This window comes from Hemitrygon akajei, chromosome 19, assembly GCF_048418815.1.
Source record: "Hemitrygon akajei chromosome 19, sHemAka1.3, whole genome shotgun sequence".
In the NCBI taxonomy this organism is placed as follows: domain Eukaryota; kingdom Metazoa; phylum Chordata; class Chondrichthyes; order Myliobatiformes; family Dasyatidae; genus Hemitrygon; species Hemitrygon akajei.
In genome coordinates this window covers 55,052,943-55,073,189 of record NC_133142.1, presented here as the reverse complement: position 1 = coordinate 55,073,189, position 20,247 = coordinate 55,052,943, and the positions used below count along the sequence as shown (strand labels likewise).

General features: G+C 39.5%; 1 protein-coding gene across 1 annotated transcript in view; it reads right to left on the bottom strand.

Annotated features, from left to right (window-relative positions):
- Nucleotides 1–20,247, bottom strand: part of dnah1 (dynein, axonemal, heavy chain 1) — a 367,482-nt gene that overhangs the window by 89,235 nt on the left and 258,000 nt on the right. Inside the window, exons 49-55 of the mRNA XM_073072534.1 lie at nt 19,832–19,967; nt 15,081–15,289; nt 10,580–10,751; nt 10,297–10,488; nt 5,695–5,805; nt 3,687–3,872; nt 1,115–1,306 (exon numbers count right to left, since the gene is read on the bottom strand). Of these exons, the coding sequence (XP_072928635.1) occupies nt 1,115–1,306; nt 3,687–3,872; nt 5,695–5,805; nt 10,297–10,488; nt 10,580–10,751; nt 15,081–15,289; nt 19,832–19,967 (1,198 nt within the window). The remainder of the gene's footprint in view (nt 1–1,114; nt 1,307–3,686; nt 3,873–5,694; nt 5,806–10,296; nt 10,489–10,579; nt 10,752–15,080; nt 15,290–19,831; nt 19,968–20,247) is intronic.

The window sequence follows — 20,247 nt, the reverse complement described above, 5'->3', positions numbered from 1 at the left end:
GATTTATGTGCCGTGTTGTATGATGTGGACGATCATGGTCTTTCAATGTACATGATTGTTCTTGGAAAATTTTTCTACATAAGTGGTTTGCCATTGTCTTCTTCTGGGCAGTTTCTTTACCCCAGTCATTATCAATGCACTTCAGAGACTGTCTGCTTGGCATCAGTGCTCGCATAACCAGGAATTGTTGATATGGACCAGCTGCTCATCCACCACATTTGACCCTGATTGGGGGGGGGGGGGGGGTGACCTCATTGAAACGTAACAAATTCTTTGAAGGTTCAACTGGATTGATACATTGCCTTATTGAGGAATCTAAAGCCAGGAGTCATGTTTTCAAAATAATGGTTACGATATACTCAGTGGCCACTTTTTTAGGTACACATGTATACCTGCTTATTAATGCAGTATCTAATCAACCAATCATGTGGCATCAACTCAATGCATAAAAGCATGCAGACATGGTCAAGAGGTTCAGTTGTTCTTCAGACCAAACATCAGAATGGGGAAGAAATATGATCTAAGTGACTTTGACTGTGGAATGATTATTGGTGCCAGACGGAGTGGTTTGACTATCTCAGAAAGTGCTCAGAGATCTCATGGGATTTTCATGGACAACAGTCTCTAGTGCTCACAGAGAATGGTGTGAAAAACATACAACATCCAGTGAGCAGCAGTTCTGTGGGTGAAAATGCCTTGTTAATGATGGAGGTCTGAGGAGAATGGTCAGACTAGTTCAAACTGACAGGAAGGTGACAGTAACTCAAATAATTACTGTATATGTTACAATATAGTGTGCAGAAGAGCCAGTCTGAACACTCAACACATCGAACCCTGAAGTGGTGGTCTATAGCAGCAGAAGACCATGAACATAGACTCAGTGTATGTCTGAGCAAATTTAGGATTAAATCAAGGCAAATGTCTTCATGCAGAGGGTGTGAATTCAGGTTTTTTAGGCTATTATTAATTGCCTGGACTTCCAAATCAGCATCACTTTTTGCTTGAATTTAAGGATGGTACAATTTCTAGCTTATTTTTTATCAGGTTGGTGCTCAAGCCAAACTTGTGAGAAAGGAAGCAACATTAACTGCAATAAGTTTGATGCAAGCAATACCTTGTCATATTTAAATAAACTGTCCAGGAATTTGGCTGGATCCTGTAAAAGTCCTTTTCCTGGTTCCCAATAGTCATCAATTTTACTCCCTGGTTTTTCTCCTGCGATTTTTTTTGGCTTAATTCCCTTCATAATACACACTGCTTCAATCACCAGTTTGACACCAAGGGGAGGGCGTTGCATGCCTCGTACCTATATGCAGAAGACAAAATTATTTTCACTTGCCAGTTTTATTAAAATCAGCTTACCAATTTATTTACTGTTTTAATCAAGATAAAAGATGTAAGTGTTTGGAATTGCAATGCTTTGCATGCCAATGCCAACAGAATGAATAACAATTGCCGAGGGAACCTGTTTCTACACTATAACTTTTCGCATCTCTATTCTCAAATCTGATTGCACCATTGCTGTATTATGTTTTTCCAATTCTGTCACCAGCCATGAGGTCAATTTGAGTGAGATTATCAGGAATTTTTGTTTGAACGATAGACTTACTCCCATAAAGAACTGAATTGAGACTGTACTTCAGCTGGCAGGATACATGGGATTTTGACAGATCAGTCTATGCTGGATTTAATTCCAAGTAATTACATTTAATCATTCGGTAAGTAACCAGAATACCATCGTTAACATGATATAAATGTTATCATTTGCTATGAGTCACAATGATACAATTTCACATTATTAATGATAAATAGAGCAATAAATTCCAGTAATTTTGAAAATGTAAATTACTTAAAACTGTACATAATCTGTAAGGCCTTTTTATCAGTGTTACAATAGAAAATAAGTTTTAGGAAGCTGCCATCAAATTTGTAAAATAAAGATATTATCATTCGTAACTCCAAATGGAGCAATTGTCATCAAGATCATACACTTACAAATAATTTTATTAACCTTATCTCCAGATCAGATGGTGGGGGAATAATATATTGTAAAAAAAATCATTATAAAGTATTTGGTACATTAGATCCATTCATGTAACCCTTCTTGTATTTCTAATTAATTGTTTATTTGAAACAATTAAGGCTAATCATGCTACTATGAATGTACTTCATAGAAAAAATGCTATCTAATATGCTATTTCTATTTCCATTTGCTGGACAAATAGACCTTATTTCACATCAAAGTTATGTCTATTTTCTACAATTATTAATTTCTATATGTATATTTAAGGGTTTGCAATTGCCAAAGCCTGCAATAAAAGACTCCATGTAGAACATGGAAAACATCTGTAACTGTGCTAAAAGTCATTGTGACAATGAACTAAAAAGCTAATATATCATGAATCACTGTCTATCAATGAATTTACTGTATTGTTGAATTAAAACAGTCCACACAAAACAAGACAGTGAAATCAATTAAATATATCTCCAAACACCTTTTAGTGGAAGAGCTGGATATCTAACCACCCATTCTGCAATTCTAAAACATACAGACATATGGAGGATAAACAGCTATCCCATGAGGCCCCCTGTTGGTATGGGTCGACCATGGATATTGTATCCTAGCTATCTATATAATAGGCAAGCCAGTATGCAGTCCGAGCCATTACGATATGGAGAGCAAGCAGCAGGCTCTGCCAACTCCACACAACAGATGAATCCAAAGGAACAGCAGAGACCAATATAGTTTGGCACCAGTGGCATCGCAGGAGTTGCCAGTCAGTGTCGAACTCAACATAGGACTGCCTCAAGGACTCCAGCTCTGATTTTTCCTCAGAGTTACTCATGAAACCTTCCCTATGAGGTAGTATAGCCGCAAGGCAGCAGAGGTTTGAGATTAGAGTTTTTCTTCTCCTAGCTGAACTGCCACATGGCTGATGAGCCCCATCTGCCTGAACTGACTGGCTTTAAGGTGCCAGTAACCCACCTTTCCCCTTACTCCTGTCAGTAGAAATGGTTCCACTAGGCTTAGTGGCTAAGCCACATGTGAAGGCCATGAGTGGACCTGGTAGCCAGAGTCTATTTGAGATGTATACCATTGGGAGTATTTAATAGATAATGGGAGCTCACCTCCACCACCACCCTTGGCTATGACAACCTTAAGGAACCAGCAACTATCCTAGATTAGAAATACTGCATCAGTGTTCTACAGTATAAATGTATCGTACTCTGAGAGACCAGATGTATTTTGAGTGCGTAAATAACATCAAATTGGTGAGGGAGAAGGAACGTGATGAATTTAGAGAATAACTGCAAGAAAAGCCATATTTAGTAGATTACTTATATAATTTATCTTAAGTATTCAAGCAGAAAATGTCTATGTTTTACAAATTGGAATCAAGTTACTGCCACAAGGAGTTTGAAGCAGCACATCACTATTAGTCCTGTGTTCTGTTCCTTCATCTCAGTATTAAACATATGGCTCCATGGTGAGGGAAAATTTGATGGAAAGTAACCATGTCATTTTCTTACAATGCTATAGGTACTACAAGTTAGAAATAACCATAATGACAGTATATAAAAGGGGAATTTGTTTTAAAAGGAGCATTATTGAATGTCAATGTGTTTTATGTGACAAGATTTCATTAGAAACCAGAAATAATTTGAAAGCTAAGTCAGGAATTTACCTCAGTTACATCATTTTTATTCAGGGATTTCAGGCTGGCTAAAGCTTCATCCAAAGCAGGCAATGCCTCATCTAAATCCTTCTGAGCATCATCAGCAATAGCCTGGGCTATATTTGCCTTTTCTGACGCCTTTGCTTCCTCTTCACTGACAGCCTTGCGGGTCTCTTCTGCAATGGTAGTATCAACCTGAAATACAGGTGTATTAGGAACCACAAATGTAAACTAACTTTTACAAATCCTTAAGTCAAGGTCTTAGCTGCAACTTACCATTCCTTTCAACAATTCATAACATCTCTATTAGCGGCACCATATTCAATCTATGTAATAAGCTTAATTAAACTTTGTTTTTCTTTACCATAGTATGCAACATGAAAATTAAACCTCTTACCCCTAAGCATAAATCTATGTATGTCCTCTAGTTCTATTCACATCTGTCTTAGTGAAATTTGTAACAATCTTTTAGCAATTTGCAAAACCTGATCTATAGCACAAGACTCCTCTGGTCTTGTGCAGTACAGACCTTTTATCAAACATCTCCATCAAAGTCAAAGTTGAGTCTAATTGCTATGTACAAGTCTGCACAGGTGCAATGAAAAACTTAATTACAACAGCATCGCAGGCACATAGCAATATATGATATAAGCAGAATTTACAAAAACATTAATTATAAATTATACACAATTTTTACAAGAAAGCACAAATAAAACAACAAAAATCAAAGTCCATTTTAATGCAAGGTCAAATTGGTCATAGTGTGGCTAAACTGTATTGATTAAGGTTTTGCTCAACAAGCAAAGGGTTAAAGGGAAGTACAGTAGCTATTCCTGAACCTGGTGGTGAGGGACTTTGTTTTCTGTACCTTCTGCCCATTGGTAGCTGCATAAAGATGGCATGTCCTGATGGCGGAGATTTCTGATGACTGATGTTGTGTTCTTCAGTCTGCACCGCAGGTAGATACTACCAAAAGCAGGCAGGATGTACCATGACATCTTGTGCAGAGACCACAAATCACTCTGCAGCTTCTTAGGTTCTGTGTAATTAAATTGTCTTACCAGACAACTAGTCAGGATACTTCCAATAGAACTTCTACAGAAGTGTGTTAGAATGTTCCTTGACAAGATGAACCTCCTTAAGCTACAAATAAAGTAAAGACACTGTCATGCTTTATTTATGATTGCATTTATGTGCTGTGCCCTGGGCAGATTATACAATATATTAACATCCAGGAATTTAAAGTTGCTGACTCTCTGCCCTGCCAATCCCTCAATAAAAACTGGCACATGTTCACCCTCCTTCCCCTTCCTGAAGTCAACAATCAGCTCTTTAGTTTTGCTGACATTGAACACAAGGTTGTTATTGTGGCACTAGTCAACCAGGTAACCTCTCTTGCTCCGGTCAGCAGACTCATTGCAATCTGTGATTCATCCAACAACAGTAATGTCATCAGCAAATTTCAAGATGGCATTGGAGCTGCACTTAGCCACACAGTTATATGTGTACAGAGAGCAGAGCAGGGGCTAAGCAAGCAGCCTTGAGGTACCCCTGTATCAATGGTCAGCAAGGGGGAGATGTTGTTAACAATCCTCACTGACTGAGGTCTGCTGATAAGGAAACTGAGTATCCAGTTTCAGAGGAAGGTACAGCAACCCAGGTCCTGAAGTTTGATGATGATATTAAACACTAACTTAACATGCTTTGCAAAGCATTTAAGAATTTCTAGGCCTGTTTTTTTTTATTATTTTGGATCTTTTCAGACATTATCTGGTGCAAGCTAAGGAGATGAATGGAAAATATATTCAGTTGTGCTACTCTGGCTGCTTCTGTTGTAGCAGTTTTGATCCATTATCTTGTCTTTTCCTGCCCAGACGCTTCTTACATATTCACATTAACACTGCTGGATGTAAACTTCTTGCCAGACCAGGAGTACTTTTGCTTGCAGAGTTCTGTACTTCAATATTTACTATTTTAACTTGAAATGATATCAATAAGACCATTAAATTTCTTGTACCTTTATCTTTTCCATTGTTGTTGCAGTATCTTGTGCTGCCTCCTCCAGAAGGGGCCTAGTTGATTCCAACTCTTCCTGCATTTTAGCCACATCTTCTGCAGTGCGCAGCAGCTACATCAGAAAATAAAATGCAGAATAAATTTCATTGATTTAGCCTTGCATGCACTGACAAATTGTCATTATTTAGCTCTTCATAACATAAGGAATAGGACAAAGTGGCCCCTTGAGTCTGATCTGCCATTCAATAAGATATGACTGCTCTAATCTCTGGCTTCAATTGATCTCACAACCCTTAATTCCCCTGTTTATCTCTTTCTCCTCTATTCTTATTGGCATATGCTTTCAGAGGTAAGAATTCTTAAGATTTACAACTCTTTTTGAAATTAAATTTTCCCTAATTTCATATTACCATCCTTGATCTTGAGGTGATGCCTACTAATTCCAGATTCCCTCACTGGGTGGGAAGTCCTTACAGCAGCTTCCCAGTTAAGTTCTTACTTAATCCAACCATATTTGTCTTACATTTATGATTAATTCCTGAACAGAAAGGAGACATGAATGTTTTCTTTACTGACACAATCAAGGCACTCTGCCTACTCAGAACAGTACACACAGTCTTGTTTAAAAAAAAGTTTTGCATATTGCCCAGAATTGCCCAAACGTGATCACCCTCATTCCTCTAAACTCCAGACTGTATAGACCTAATATGCTGAAATGTCGCTCAAAGACAACCAGCCTTATCCCAGAAATTAATCCAGTTAACTGGCTCCAAGACAAAGATACTTTTCCTTAAATAAGGAGCCCAAAATAATATGTTAGGATTTGGTTGCATTCTCAGTTGTTCTCCATTCCTCTTCCAATGAAGACCCTTATCCCATAAGCCTTCCTTATTACCTGCTGTACCTGCATACTGATTTTGATATTTGAAAAATGTTGACATTGACAATTATATTTTCATTTCATTTTAATCATTCTTTTTTTGTATTATATTATTATTGTATGTTTATTTTTGACCTGTATTAATTTTCTTCATTTTGATTTGGGTTTTTTTTCTATCTGTAGTGATGTAGAAAATGCATAAAAAACTAATAAAAAATCATTCTTTAATTTTCCAATATTTCTATGGGAGTGGATAATTGCACACTCTCCTCATTATACTCCATCTGATATACTTTTGCACACCCATAATCCTTCTATATCTTTTCTACATACAGTGGATTCTGGTTAATTGGGCAGGTGCTTATTTGAGACAACTCTTAAAGAACAAAAACAAATTGAGAAAATAGCCAGGATTCCCTTCATTTATTTGGGACATATAAGAAAAGAGTTAAATAAAGTTTATGACAAAATGGAGTTAGCTTGAAGCGTGATTGTTTTGAGAAAGTAAAAGAGAATTAGTACACAGCAATGTTTTGAGAGCCATAATAGTGGAAAATGTAACAAAATATGTTTGTCTCTGCTGAAGGTTGTAAAAGACGAGGGGGTGCAGCTGGTAACACCAAGGCATAATGTAGGAGTTTTGAATGGTATAAAAAAGGGTACTTTCTTTATGCAAATGTGAGAGTGTTATCTTAAGCTAGGTTATAGCTGGTCCAAGTGCTAAGATGATAGGGGCAGAGAGAGGAGAGAGAGATGAGAGAGAGAGGAGAGAGAGAGAGGAGAGAGAGAGGAAAGAGAGAGGGGAGAGAGAGGGGAGAGAGAGGGGAGAGAGAGGGGAGAGAGGAGAGAGAGAGGAGAGAGAGAGAGGGGAGAGAGAGGAGAGAGAGAGGGGAGAGAGGGGAGAGAGAGGGGGGAGAGAGAGGAGAGAGAGAGAGAGAGAGAGGGAGAGAGAAAGCATGCGCACGGGACACTACATGTAAGATTGTCAGATGCAAGTCTCCCCTCTGACATAATGTGTTACTTGGTTTTTCTTCCGTATATCTTTTTAACTATTCAATGAAACTTTGGCTAATTGGGGCAGTTGCTTAATTGGTCAAAATGTACTGGTCCTGATGGGTCCCAATTAACTAGAATCCACTGTATACTATACTCTTCACAATTTATTTTTCCATCTATCTTTGTATCACCAGCATTTGCAAAGCTTCTCTTCACAGAATCAGAGTCAGAGTCAAACAACACAGAAGCAGGCCCTTTTAACTAACCTCATCTACACCACTATGATGCCTATCTATGCCAATCCCATTTGCCTATATTAGGCCTATATCCTCCTATGCCTTTACTATTCATCTATCCAAATACCCTTTAAATGATGTAATTGTATCTGCATCTTCCAGATAACCATATTCTCTGTGAATAACTTCTCCTCAGATTTCCTTCTATTTCACCTTAAATTGTGCCCTCTAGTTCTAGGTTCCCCTTCCCTGAGAAAAAGACTTTGACTATCCTGTCTATCTATGCCCCTATAACGTCTAAGGTCATCCCTCAGCCTCCTATGTTCCAGTGAGAGTAAACCCAGCCTACCCAATCTCTCTTTATAAGCAAAGTTATACACTCCAGGCAACAGCTTAGTGAATCTCATCTGCACACTCTCTATTGCTAGCACATCCTTCCTGTAGTGTGGCGACCAGAATAGTACACAATACTCTCAGTGCAGTCTAACCAATGTTTTGTATAGCTGCAGCCAACTCTAATACTGAAAACCTTGGCCCATAAAGGCAAGCATATAACATACTACCTATGTCACCACTTTCGGCGAGCTAAGGACTAGCACCTAGGGGTATCCTTACACTAACGCTTAGGTTTCTACCACTTACTCTACACATTCTACCAGAAGGTGATGTCTTACAGTGCATTACCTAATACTTGCTTGCACTAAATTTCATCTGCCGTTGCTCTAGCCCAACCTTCCAACTCATCCATGTCCTACTGTCTCCTTGTACAGCCTTCTTTGCAATCTATGACACAACCATTTTTCATTTAATCTGCAAACTTATGAATAAGAGGTTTATATTCTCTATTCTCACTTACAGTGTATATATCACAAACAACAAAGGTCTCTATGGAATACCACTAGTTACAGACTTCGAGTAAGAAAGTACACTTCCTCCTAGCTCCTATCACCAGACTAGTTTTGGACTCAAGTTTACTATCATGCCTTAAATCTCTTGTGTTTAACCTTCTGGATCAACTTTCTATGGCGGGACTTGTCTATGCAAACCATGTCTACATTTCTGTCTTCATCACTTTTCTTAGTTACTTCCATCAAAGTCATTAACATACTTTATAAACATCTGAAGCACCACCAGTGATTGTGTTTTGCCTCTTTCAGCATTCTCCTTTCTATACTAAACATTACCTTCAATGCCATCAACACTCATCTTGCATACAGGGCACCGCATGCTTTTTGTAAATCCAGAAATACTGCACTACTATATCTGTATATCTGCTGGCTCCTTTTTATCGAACTCCTAGTTACATCCTAAACAATGCTCACGAGTTAGTCAAATGGCATATCGTTTCATAGAATCATGTTCACTGTACCTAAAATTTTATGATCTCCCAGCTGCCTTGTTAGAAGATGATAGCCAACATGATACCAGTTCTAAAATATTTTGTGTGTAATCACGTAGTAGAACACCACATAATATATCTTTTATTGCAAACACCCAAGTCTGTCAAAACCTGTGTTACAGCTGAGTTCACCTCATTAGGTGAATGAACTTGCCTCAAACAATATGGAAATTAAAATTTTATCTGCACTGGGAAAGCCAGAGCACCTGCCTGGCCTTTGATGAGGTCATAAGGAGGGAAGTTTCTCGGGCCACATCTGTGTGTGAAGTAATATGTACCAACCTTTGGTCTTAGTTAGCACAGGTCAATAATAAAACCCAGAATATTCCTGCTCTTCATGGTGTAGACACTACCACACCCAAAAAGCTTAATGTTGGATTTTTTGAAGGCTGGCAAAGGGAGTGGTGGGAATGAAAAGAAGAATGCAGCTGCAGTTCTTTGGTCAAGGATCATAAGAACATACCACATAGGAGCAGAATTAGGCTATTTTGCCCATCCAGTCTGCTTCATCATTCCTTCATGACTGGTTTATTATACCCCTCAACCCACTCAACTGCCTTCTCCCCATAATCTTTGATGCCCTTACCAATTAAGAACCTTTGAACCTCTGCTTTAAATATACCTATGACTTGCCTTCACAGCCATCTGTGGTAATGAATTCCACATATTCATCACTCTCTGGCTGAAGAAATTTTTCATAACTTCTGTTCTAAAGGCATGTCCCCCTGCATTTTGATGCTGAGCCCTCTGGTTCTAGACTCCCCCACTCTAGAAAACATCCTCTCCATGTCCACTCAATCTTGGCCTTTCAATATTCAATAGATTTCAATGAGATGCTCCCTCATTCTTCCAAACCCCAGTAAGTACAGGCCCTACCAGCTAACAAAAGGTTCTCAGCAGGCCATCATGCCAAGTTATTTTTGGATTTCCTACCATACAAGTACTTGTAATGCATATGTGACTATTATTTATCTTAGCACAGGTCAATAATAAAACCTAGAATATACCTGCTCTTCATGGTGTAGACACTACCACATCCAAAAAGCTTAATGATGGATTTTTATTTTAACACAGCAACATGTACAACATCACCTTGTCTAGGCCACCTTTCATCCTTTTTTTGTCTGTTGTCAGCATTTGTATCTTCATACCAATCAGTACAGAGAAGAGGCTGAGCAAGTCTAGGTAGCTCTTCGGTGTGATGTAGTTATGTCTGGAAAGCTCACGCATGTACTGCAAGGATTTAACTGCAACTGTTTGATGAATAGATACACACATCTGAACCTAGAGAGAAGAAACAAAGAAATACATGTTTCACGTGTAGAAACAAAGGGAATTAGAGTAAATCTGAAGATTGTAATAGATGAAGCCTCACCAGTGCCTTCATGATATCTGGTCTTGCTTCAAGCTCTGGCATTTCCTCTAGGTAGGCATTAGCAACAGACTGGAGAGCTTCAGTTGGCCATTCATTAAACCAGTCAATGGTACTGCATGTTACAAGAGATGGAAACTGGCGCAGTCGGGCCCTGAACACTTCCCCAATTGGACTGAGGGATGAAAACACCACAAATGTTTACTAAATTACTTACCGGTACACTAAAGACCCCATAAAAGAACATACAGAAGTTATATATATTTATATATATTTTATAAACCAGATTGTGAGATCAATTTACAGATTATTTCAACAGGTTATTTCATTACCATGTTGATCTTGCAGGTTAGGTCACAAAAAATATACGACTGTCAATAAATCAGTGTTAAAACTCAACAGCAATTTAATCTGACATGGAAATATTTCAATTTGACTAACTCAGATTGGTTGCCTCAATTACCAGTCACTTTACAGTAAAAAGAAATTGAGTTAACTTGTTTAAAAGTCACTTGCAGGAAAATAATTCCTGGTCTGTGTACATTCTTTTGATGGTCAGAGGAAGGAACGTACACACCAGCATCCCTAAGGAATATCTGAGAACTCTCTGGATGTGATCTGGAATCTCCAGCATTTTATTGATATCACCACGTCTCTAGGCCTATTCGTCGAATCTCAGGCTTGCCTGTATACACCTGACTCAGGGCTTTATGGCTGAAGGCTTCATTGGGCCATGTATACCTGGGCTCAGGATGTGCACATATTCACTTAACAATATGATGGATATGTTTGTACAGTACATGTGTAAACTGGAGGCTATAACCAATGACCTCAAATTTTGTTGGGCCAGCTCCCTAGCCTGATGCGGAAAGAGAATCAACTGTTCCTCCTAATGTTTCCTAATGTATTCAGGGTTTCATGCATTTTTTTTGCTTTTGTTCCAGATTTCCAGCATCTGCAATTACGTTGTTTTTTATTGCTTTAAGGATATTATCCCTTTCACTGGAATATCTTTGCTACACACACCTTGCCAGAGGTTTTCATGTATCACACGTTTAAGTTTGTATATTGTGCAAAGGACTTTATTAAAGGATAAGGAATATATATATTCTGCTTTACAACATCATTATTGTTACGAACCCCGTAACTGGGTATCTTACCAGCAAAGATAGGAGTATCCGTTGAAGTCTGATGATACTATTTTTAACAGTATTTATTAGTAAAAATACACAAAAATAATATCAATGCAAATATACAGATAATATACGACATCAATACTAAACCTAAAAGTGCGGGTATAATAATAATCAATAAGAAATAAGCTCTATCGTTGTCTAGGGGATAATGAATTGTCCGATGGAAATATAAAATTCAGTTCAGTTCATGCAGGCTGCGGTAGTTGCTGATCACTGTGTTGCAATTGTTGGAGAGAGAGAGTAACAGCTATTGACTTGCCGACTTTCCTTTTACAATCTTGATCCGTTGATGCGTTGTTGTTGTGGCCATTCACGTATGACCCCTCCGCGTCCTTTAGCTAGACTGTTCCGTGGAGGACTCGTCACCCAGGCAAGGGTGGACACACACACAAGCCCCCACCGGTCTCGTAGCGTCTCTCCTGGTGCGTCTGAGGGGTGTTCCCCAGACCCTACTTTTATCCCCACTCACGGGGTCTCAGGTGTCAGTCAGGTTGGGATGATGCAATCCCTCAACCAGACCTCTCTGGTTGCCCCCTGAGGGGTTTCAATGAATAGAACAGTACTCAATACACAATTCCTTCTCCAAGAGACAATAGCAGTGATCAGTGGTTCCGTTCCGCTTTTGTTAGGAGGAGACATTCCACCTTTGTGTATCCCTGCGTTGTCTCTCTTTCATTACTGACATGAGCTGTTTATCTCTCTCATTTCCTGGGTATCAGACCCGAAATAATAGCGATTTTGCGATTCTCAAAAAAAAGGGGGAGGGGGGCATTGGTGATTCTGTACCCTTCTGCTCATCAGAGTTGCTCCTCATTCGTAACACTATCTAATGGGAAAACAAGTCATAGCTTCCTCGTAAGATAAATTAGCCTCCATAGGAAAAAAAGGCTTATTAAAACGTTCAAAAATGATGGATGAACTCAGCAGGTCGGGCAGCATCCGTTGAAAGGAGCAGTCAACGTTTCGGGTCGAGACCCTTTGTCAGGACTAAAGAAGGAGGGGGTAGGGGCCCTATAAAGAAGGTGGGGGAGGGTGGAAAACCAATCAGAGGAAAGATCAAGGGATGAGGGAGGGGAAGCAGGAGGGGGATAGGCAGGAGAGGTGAAGAAGGAATCTAAGGGGAAAGCACTATGGGTAGTATAAGAAGGCAGAGTCATGAGAGGTGATAGGCAGCTAGAAGAGGAGACAGAGTAGAGGTGGGATGGGGGGAGGGAGAGGGAGGGAATTACCGGAAGTTGGAGAATTCGATGTTCATATCAAGGGACTGGAGACTACCCAGACGGTATATGAGATGTTGTTCCTCCAACTGAAGTTTGGCCTCATCATGGCAATAGAGGAGGCCGTGTATGGACATATCCAAATGGGAATGTGAAGCAGAGTTGAAGTGGGTGGCAACCAGGAGATCCTGTCTGTTGTGGCGGACGGAGCGTAGGTGCTCGACGAAGCGGTCCCCCAATCTGCGCCAGGTCTCAGCGATGTAGAGGAGGCCACACCGGGAGCACCGGATGCAATAGATGACCCCAACAGACTCACAAGTGAAGTGTTGCCTCACCTGGAAGGACTGTTTGGGGCCCTGAATGGTGGTAAGAGACGAGGAGTTGGGACAGGTGTAGCACTTATGCTAGCAGGGATAAGTGCCAGGTGGGAGATCTGTGGGGAGGGATGTGTGGACCAGGCAGTCGCAGAGGGAACGATCCCTGTGAAAAGCAGAGAGGGGTAGAGAGGGAAAGATGTCCTAAAAACATCCCTCCCCAAAAATCTCCCACCTGGCACTTATCCCTGCAAGCGCAAGTGCTACACCTGTCAAGGATCAGACAGTTTATGGAATGGAACACGGAATTAAAACGGCCACTGGGAAGTTCCGCTTTTGGTGGCCCCCCCAATTTATGATGGGTCTCACAGATGTAGAGGAGGCCGCATCAGAAACACCGGACACAATACGTGACCCCAGCAGACTGCAAATAAAGTGTTGCCTCACATGAAGGACTGTTTGAGGTCCTGAATAGAGGTGAGGGAGGAGGTGAATGGGCAAGTGTACACTTAAACCGCTTGCAGGGATGTGCTGAGAGGAAGATTAGTGGGGAAAGATGAATGGATAAGGGAATCACAGAGGGAGTGATCTCTGCGGAAAGCAGAGAGAAGGAGGGAGATGAAGATATTTTTGATGGCAGGATCCCTTTGGATATGGTGGAAGTTGTGGAGAATGATGTGGTGGGTGCAGAGGCTCATGGGGTGGTAGGAAGATGTTAAGGTGGTGGGAAGATGAGGTAAGTGTGGATGTCCAGGAAATGGAAGGGATATGGGTAAGGGCAGCATCAACTGTGGAGGAAGGGAAACCCTGTTCTTTGAAGAAGGATGTTCTGGAAAGGAAAGTTGTACCCTGGGAACAGATGCAGTGGAGATGAAGGAACTACAAAAAGGAACAGCATTTTTATAGGAGACAGGGAGGGAAGAGGTATAGTCAAGATAACCGTGGGAATTGGTAGATTCATAAAAGATGTCGGTCAGCAGTTTGTTTAAGGAATGCTCATGTTAAAAAGTTAAGAACTGAACAAATTAATAGAAATAAAATAGGTGAGAAATGACATGATCAGTTTTATCTGATTATCTAATAGAAATAAAACATATATGTTTTTAAATTATCAAGCAAATTTAGTAAAAAAGCAGAGTACAATTTAGCAGTAGAAGCCTAGCTTTTTGGAACAGGGAACAAAGTCAAACAGAAGTTCATGATATGATTCCCTGTTGGCAGAAGTCAAAACAGGCTGAGCTGAAATATGTTTTCAGGAATCAATCTCTAATGTCACTTCCATGTGTGCTCTCCATCTGACATCCAAGTATGATATGGCAACAGCTGACTGGTGTTCGAAACCCTTGCTTTAGTGCTATTACATATTAATTCTGCCTGAATTAATGTAACTAACTTTCCTTACTAACATGTGTTTGGTTGAGTCTTTGATCTTTTCCCCATTGCCTCTGCCACAGTGCCTCCCCACACTGAACCCTCGCCAAATCTTACACTTCAACATACATTGTTTTTTTAAAAATAACACAAGCTGTTGAATCAAACCCACATATTTTCCCTCAGAGATTCCTCAGTACTCTTCTGAGTGCACCGAATACTTCTATTAGCACCCAGAAGAGAACAGAAGCATTTGCAATGAAGGCAAGTGACAGAATTTGACTTCAATGTAGTAGAAAATAGAATACAAGGGATTAATTAGGAATGGAGGATATAGTTGTCACTTGACAGAGATTTTTCAAAACATACAATCCAACTTTGAAAGTATACTTTGAGAAATACTCACCTCATGCATAGTACAATATGAATATTATTGCGTACTCGTTTTGTATATGCAGCCATCATATTGGCTTTAGTTGGTTGCTGCCCCAAGTCCAATACAACAGGCTTCATTGCAGTGAAGATTACCTCCAGCTCATCAAAGCTGTATAAATTTGGAACATCCCCTGAGTTCAAGATATTGTTGACATCCTCTAAAAATGACTCCTCCTTGATCTATGAAAATAAAAATGATAAAAGTTGGAATTAAGTAGTATGTTAATATTTTTAAGTAATGTAATGTAATAAGTTTATTCAAGAGCAGAAGTAACTTGCCGATAAAACAGCATGATACTCGCACATTGAATACTTACATATTTGCTTTTTCTATCTGGAATGCGTTTCCTTCTTGAGAAGGCTGCACAAGCACCATAACTACCTAAATTCTATCTAACCTTCCAGCTGAGTTTAACTACTGGATTATTGTGGTGAACTAGATATACCTGTCTGACTGCTCCTGTGGCTCCTTCCAAGACCCTGCTGACTGCCCCTGTGGCTCCTCCCACAGACCCCTGTATAAAGGCGACTGTGGCCTGCTGCTCTCCCTCATTTCCCCAGGATGTAGTGTTGTTCTTCAGTCAATAAAAGCCGATATCTCACTACCTAAGTCTCAGCGTGAGTTATTGATGGTGCATCAATTATCAAACTATGAAGCTGTACAGAAAAGTAATTATAAATTTTAAGCTGCATTTAAATAAAGAAAATTACTTATTTTACTATGTTTCTAGAAAATAATTTTCAGTTAGTTAGGTATATGTATTTCCCCACCAAATTATCCATAACTTCATTCTGAGATTTTCTTAATTATATACTTTTCAATATACAACATCTGTATTTCAAATTTTGATTTTCATGATCAAAACATGAAGAGGCCAGTCATTTTAATTGATGTTTGTCTCCTCCTATGTTTAACAAATGCTTGTATCATCTGTATGTATAAGCAATGAGTTTTTAATGTTATGAAGCTAAGGAAACAGCAAAATATTCAGGGCCTGCTATTAAAAAGACTTCATTCAACCTCACAATATACATTGTCAACAAGTAAAGTCAGAGCTTTACTTTATTATACAGTTAAATCTTCCATGTACTATGTTTTCTAGAAAGTAAGATATAAAAACATCTAGTGACTATTGTTTTTAAACATGAATACATTTTTTCAGAACCATTGGCTGACATTCTTGGGATTTGAAAATGATTAGTAATGTCAGAAAACTCAGCAAAAATGTACTGCACTTCTGTCCATGTCTTTCTGATCTATCCACATTGTTTTTGGGCTTGTGGTCAGGTTGACTAAGTCAATTTCTTTGGTATTTAAAAGGACAGCCTGAAACAAGCAGTATATTGGGTTTTTGAATTAAAAAACTGAAGAGGAGAATTGATTAGAATTGTGTAAAGAGCCTCCGTCTTTTTGTGACATCTCTCCAGATGTAACCTGAAATGTATAAAAGCCCACGGGGAGATACAAAGAGAAAGAATCTGGTAAAACCAAGAAAGAGTAACTACAAGTTGTCAATGGGTTAATTAATACCTTCTTCCAATCTGTTCCTCACTATACACCACATAGTATGTTTTGATATCCTCTGCAAGCTTTTTACTTACAGCCCTCAAAACAATCCAAACCATTGACATATGACCAAAAATAAAGGAGCTGACACTGAATGTTGCAAACTAGTAATTAGTAACAATGATTACAGAACTACCATAACATGATAGTATGTGTTGAGGGAAGAAATCCACCATCTTAGTTTGGGCAAAAGTGACCTAATCACCAATGCGGATGTCTTTCAAAATTCCTCATGAAAGGCCATGAGTTGAATTCCTCATGCAACTATTCAGGGGGATTTAGGAATGGGCAATACCTGCCAACATTGCTAGTAATACCCAATCCTGAAAAATGAATTTAAGAAATCAATGCCAGTGGGCATGTTTTTATTAAGGGAAGCACCATGCCTAATTCACTAGCTTGAAGATTTTAGGGCAGGTAACTAAGAGGATTGATGAGGTTGATAATTTTGATGTACATTATGGAAGATTAGAGGGATTATGGCTGATTCTTAAAGCAACAAAACCCTCTTTCTTCTCTTTGGTTGTTGTGGGTATTGATGGGAATTACATTGAATGCAAACAGTATGTTGGAGATGGTGGTCGTCTGCCATATGTATGGCAAAATACTATGTGTTACTTTTCAAACCAAGTCTTGCTGCATGCAAGTATAGACTGGTTCAGTTTCTTAAAAAGTCATCAGTGTGCATCTGGCCCAATTGTGAATGATGAAGTAGCGGAGCATGTTTGTGGATAAGGTACTGCTTGAGGAACTCACATCAATGACCTGATGACGGGGTAGCTGAACAACAAATACTACATAAAAACACAAAATGCTGGCAGAACTCAGCAGGCCAGACAGCATCTATGGGAGGAGGTAGTGACGACATTTCGGACTGAAACCCTTCATCCTGAAATCCTGATGAAGGGTTTCGGCCTGAAACGTCGTCACTACCTCCTCCCATAGATGCTGTCTGGCCTGCTAAGTTCTGCCAGCATTTTGTGTTTTTATTTATTTCCAGCATCTGCAGATTCACTCGTGTTGCTTCCAAATACTACATCTTTTTTTGTGTTACATATACAGTTGGCCCTCCTCATTCGTGAGGGATTGGTTCCGGGACCCCTCGCGGATACCAAAATTTGCAGATGCTCAAGTCCCTTATTTAACCTGTCTCAGTGTGTTGGACATTAGGACCCAGCGGCAGAGAGCTGAATCCGCAGTGTTTCTGTTCACGAAAATAATCGCGATAACGATTGAAAATAAAGTGGAAATAATGAAGCGATTGGAAAGAGGTGAAACACCATTGGTCATTGGAAAAGTGTTATGCTACGTCAGTCAACGATCGGAACAATTTTAAAGGATAAAGTGAGAAAGGCTGTGCCCCGATGAAAGCTGCAATTATTACTAAGCAACGTAGTGGTTTAATTATTGGGTTTTGGGGTTTTGGGATTTTGATCCTCCACATCAACCCGGCACGGTGGAGAGCGCGCTCCATAGCGATCTGTCACTAGATCGAACTTGGGAACTTCCCGAGTCTGGCGCTAAAACACATGTTCTTAAGTGTTTTATATGCATAGAAAGGTAAAATATATGCTATATACAAATGCAAACGTTTGACTAACTGACACTAAATAATACTGGGTGTACCTGGTCCGACTTACTTAGTAAGAGGACTTCCGATTTTTTTCGATCCTGATCCACGATAACCCATGCACATCCTCCCGTATAGTTTAAATCATCTCTAGATTACTTATAATACTTAATACAATGTAAATGCTATGTAAAATAGTTGTTATACTGCATTGTTTAGGGAATAACGACAAGAAAAAAAGTCTGTACATGCTTGAACAACAAGTGCTGGAAGAGCACTTCCGGGTTTTCGCGATTCGCGGTTGGTTGAATTTGCGGATGCGGAATTCACGGATAAGGAGGGCTGACTGTAACTCCAACCATTGAAATAATGTTCTTCCCTTGATGTCCATGGTTTATTTTTCCTCTCAATCCCATTCTTCTCCCCATTACCTTTGGCGCTGTTATTAATCAAAGATCTATCAACCTCCAGTTGAAATATACCCAACGACTTGGCCTCCAGAGCCATCTGTGGCAATGAATTTCACAATCTCACCATATGCTGGCTAAAGAAATTCCTCCTTACCTCTGTTCTAAATAAACATACTTCATTTCTGAGGCTGTGTCTTCTGATCCTAGACTCCCCCAGAAAGGAAACATTCTCTCCACGCCCATTCTATCTTTTAATATTCATTTTAATAGATTTCAATGAGACACCAGCACCCCCCCCCCCCCCCCAAATTCTTCTAAATTCCAGCAACGCTCAGCGTTTTTCTATAATGCATATTGGGCTGGCAGAATGATAACAATTTAACCTATCCCTTATTCACTTTTTAAAGAAAAGTACAATAGTCATCTTCTGATTTTCCAGAACCTGAAATGTAAAATGGTGATCAGAGTTAGACCATAAGGCACAGGAGCAGAATTAGGCCACTCAGCCCATCAAGTCTGCTCCACCATTCCATCATGGCTGATCCTGGATCCCATTCAGTTCTTCCTAGTTTTTTAATTTGTGGACTTTGTGAGAATTCAGATCAAGTATCTCTTCCTTGAATGCCTCTAATTGTTCTTTTGTTGTTTCTGAACTAGATTTGCTTAATTATTTTAGTATTCCACCCTAAAAAAATTCCCGTTGATGAACCCCTGTCCTTCTTGTCATTCTGCTAAATCACACTAAATCATGATCACTGCTCTCCCAGTTTGTTGTTGTCCTTTGCCCGGATTCTCTTCCTTTTCATAAAGAAAAAGATTAATTTTATTTTCAAAGCATACCATGAAATGCATCAGTTGTGTCAAATCAAATCAGCAAGGATTGTGCTGGGCAGCCCACAAGTTTTGCCATGTTTCTGGTGCCAACATAGCATGCTCATAACTCACTAACCTCAACTGTAAGTCTTTGGAATACGGGAGGAAACCCATGCAGTCATGGGGAGAAAGTACAAACTCTTTACAGATAGTGGCAGGAAGTGAACACCAATCTTTACAGCTGGCATTATAATGTGTTGTGCTAACTGCTACCCTACCGCACCACCCCCTTTTTTGGTGCAATCTGCGTTATTAGTTAATTCTGTATTCATTAAATATTTTCAATTCAGAAAAAAATATACCTGCGTGTCTACAAAGAGGAAGGTGATCTGTTGGTATTGTACTCCTGCTTTCAGCAAAATCCGCTTGATATCTTCTCTCCATTCTGATGGCCCATAATTTTTGGCAAGTTCAATTTGAAAACAATCAAATTCAGCCCTGGTAAAATAAACAGATAATTTTAAATAAGCAAGTGACAAAAAAACTCTTTAAGCTGGAGTACTAACGCATAAGCAGTTTCAATGAATAAAATCTCTTACATTGCTTTGAAGGTACATACAGTGTCAACTACAGTATCTAGACCAGTATCAAGAGCAACAGGTGCAGGAGGTTAAGAGAAAAATGTTCTGATCATTATAAACCGTATTTGTATAGACCATTCATTTTGGTGAGTTATGGTTCAAGTATGAGCTGCTTTCTCCAGCATGTCTAGCAGTAT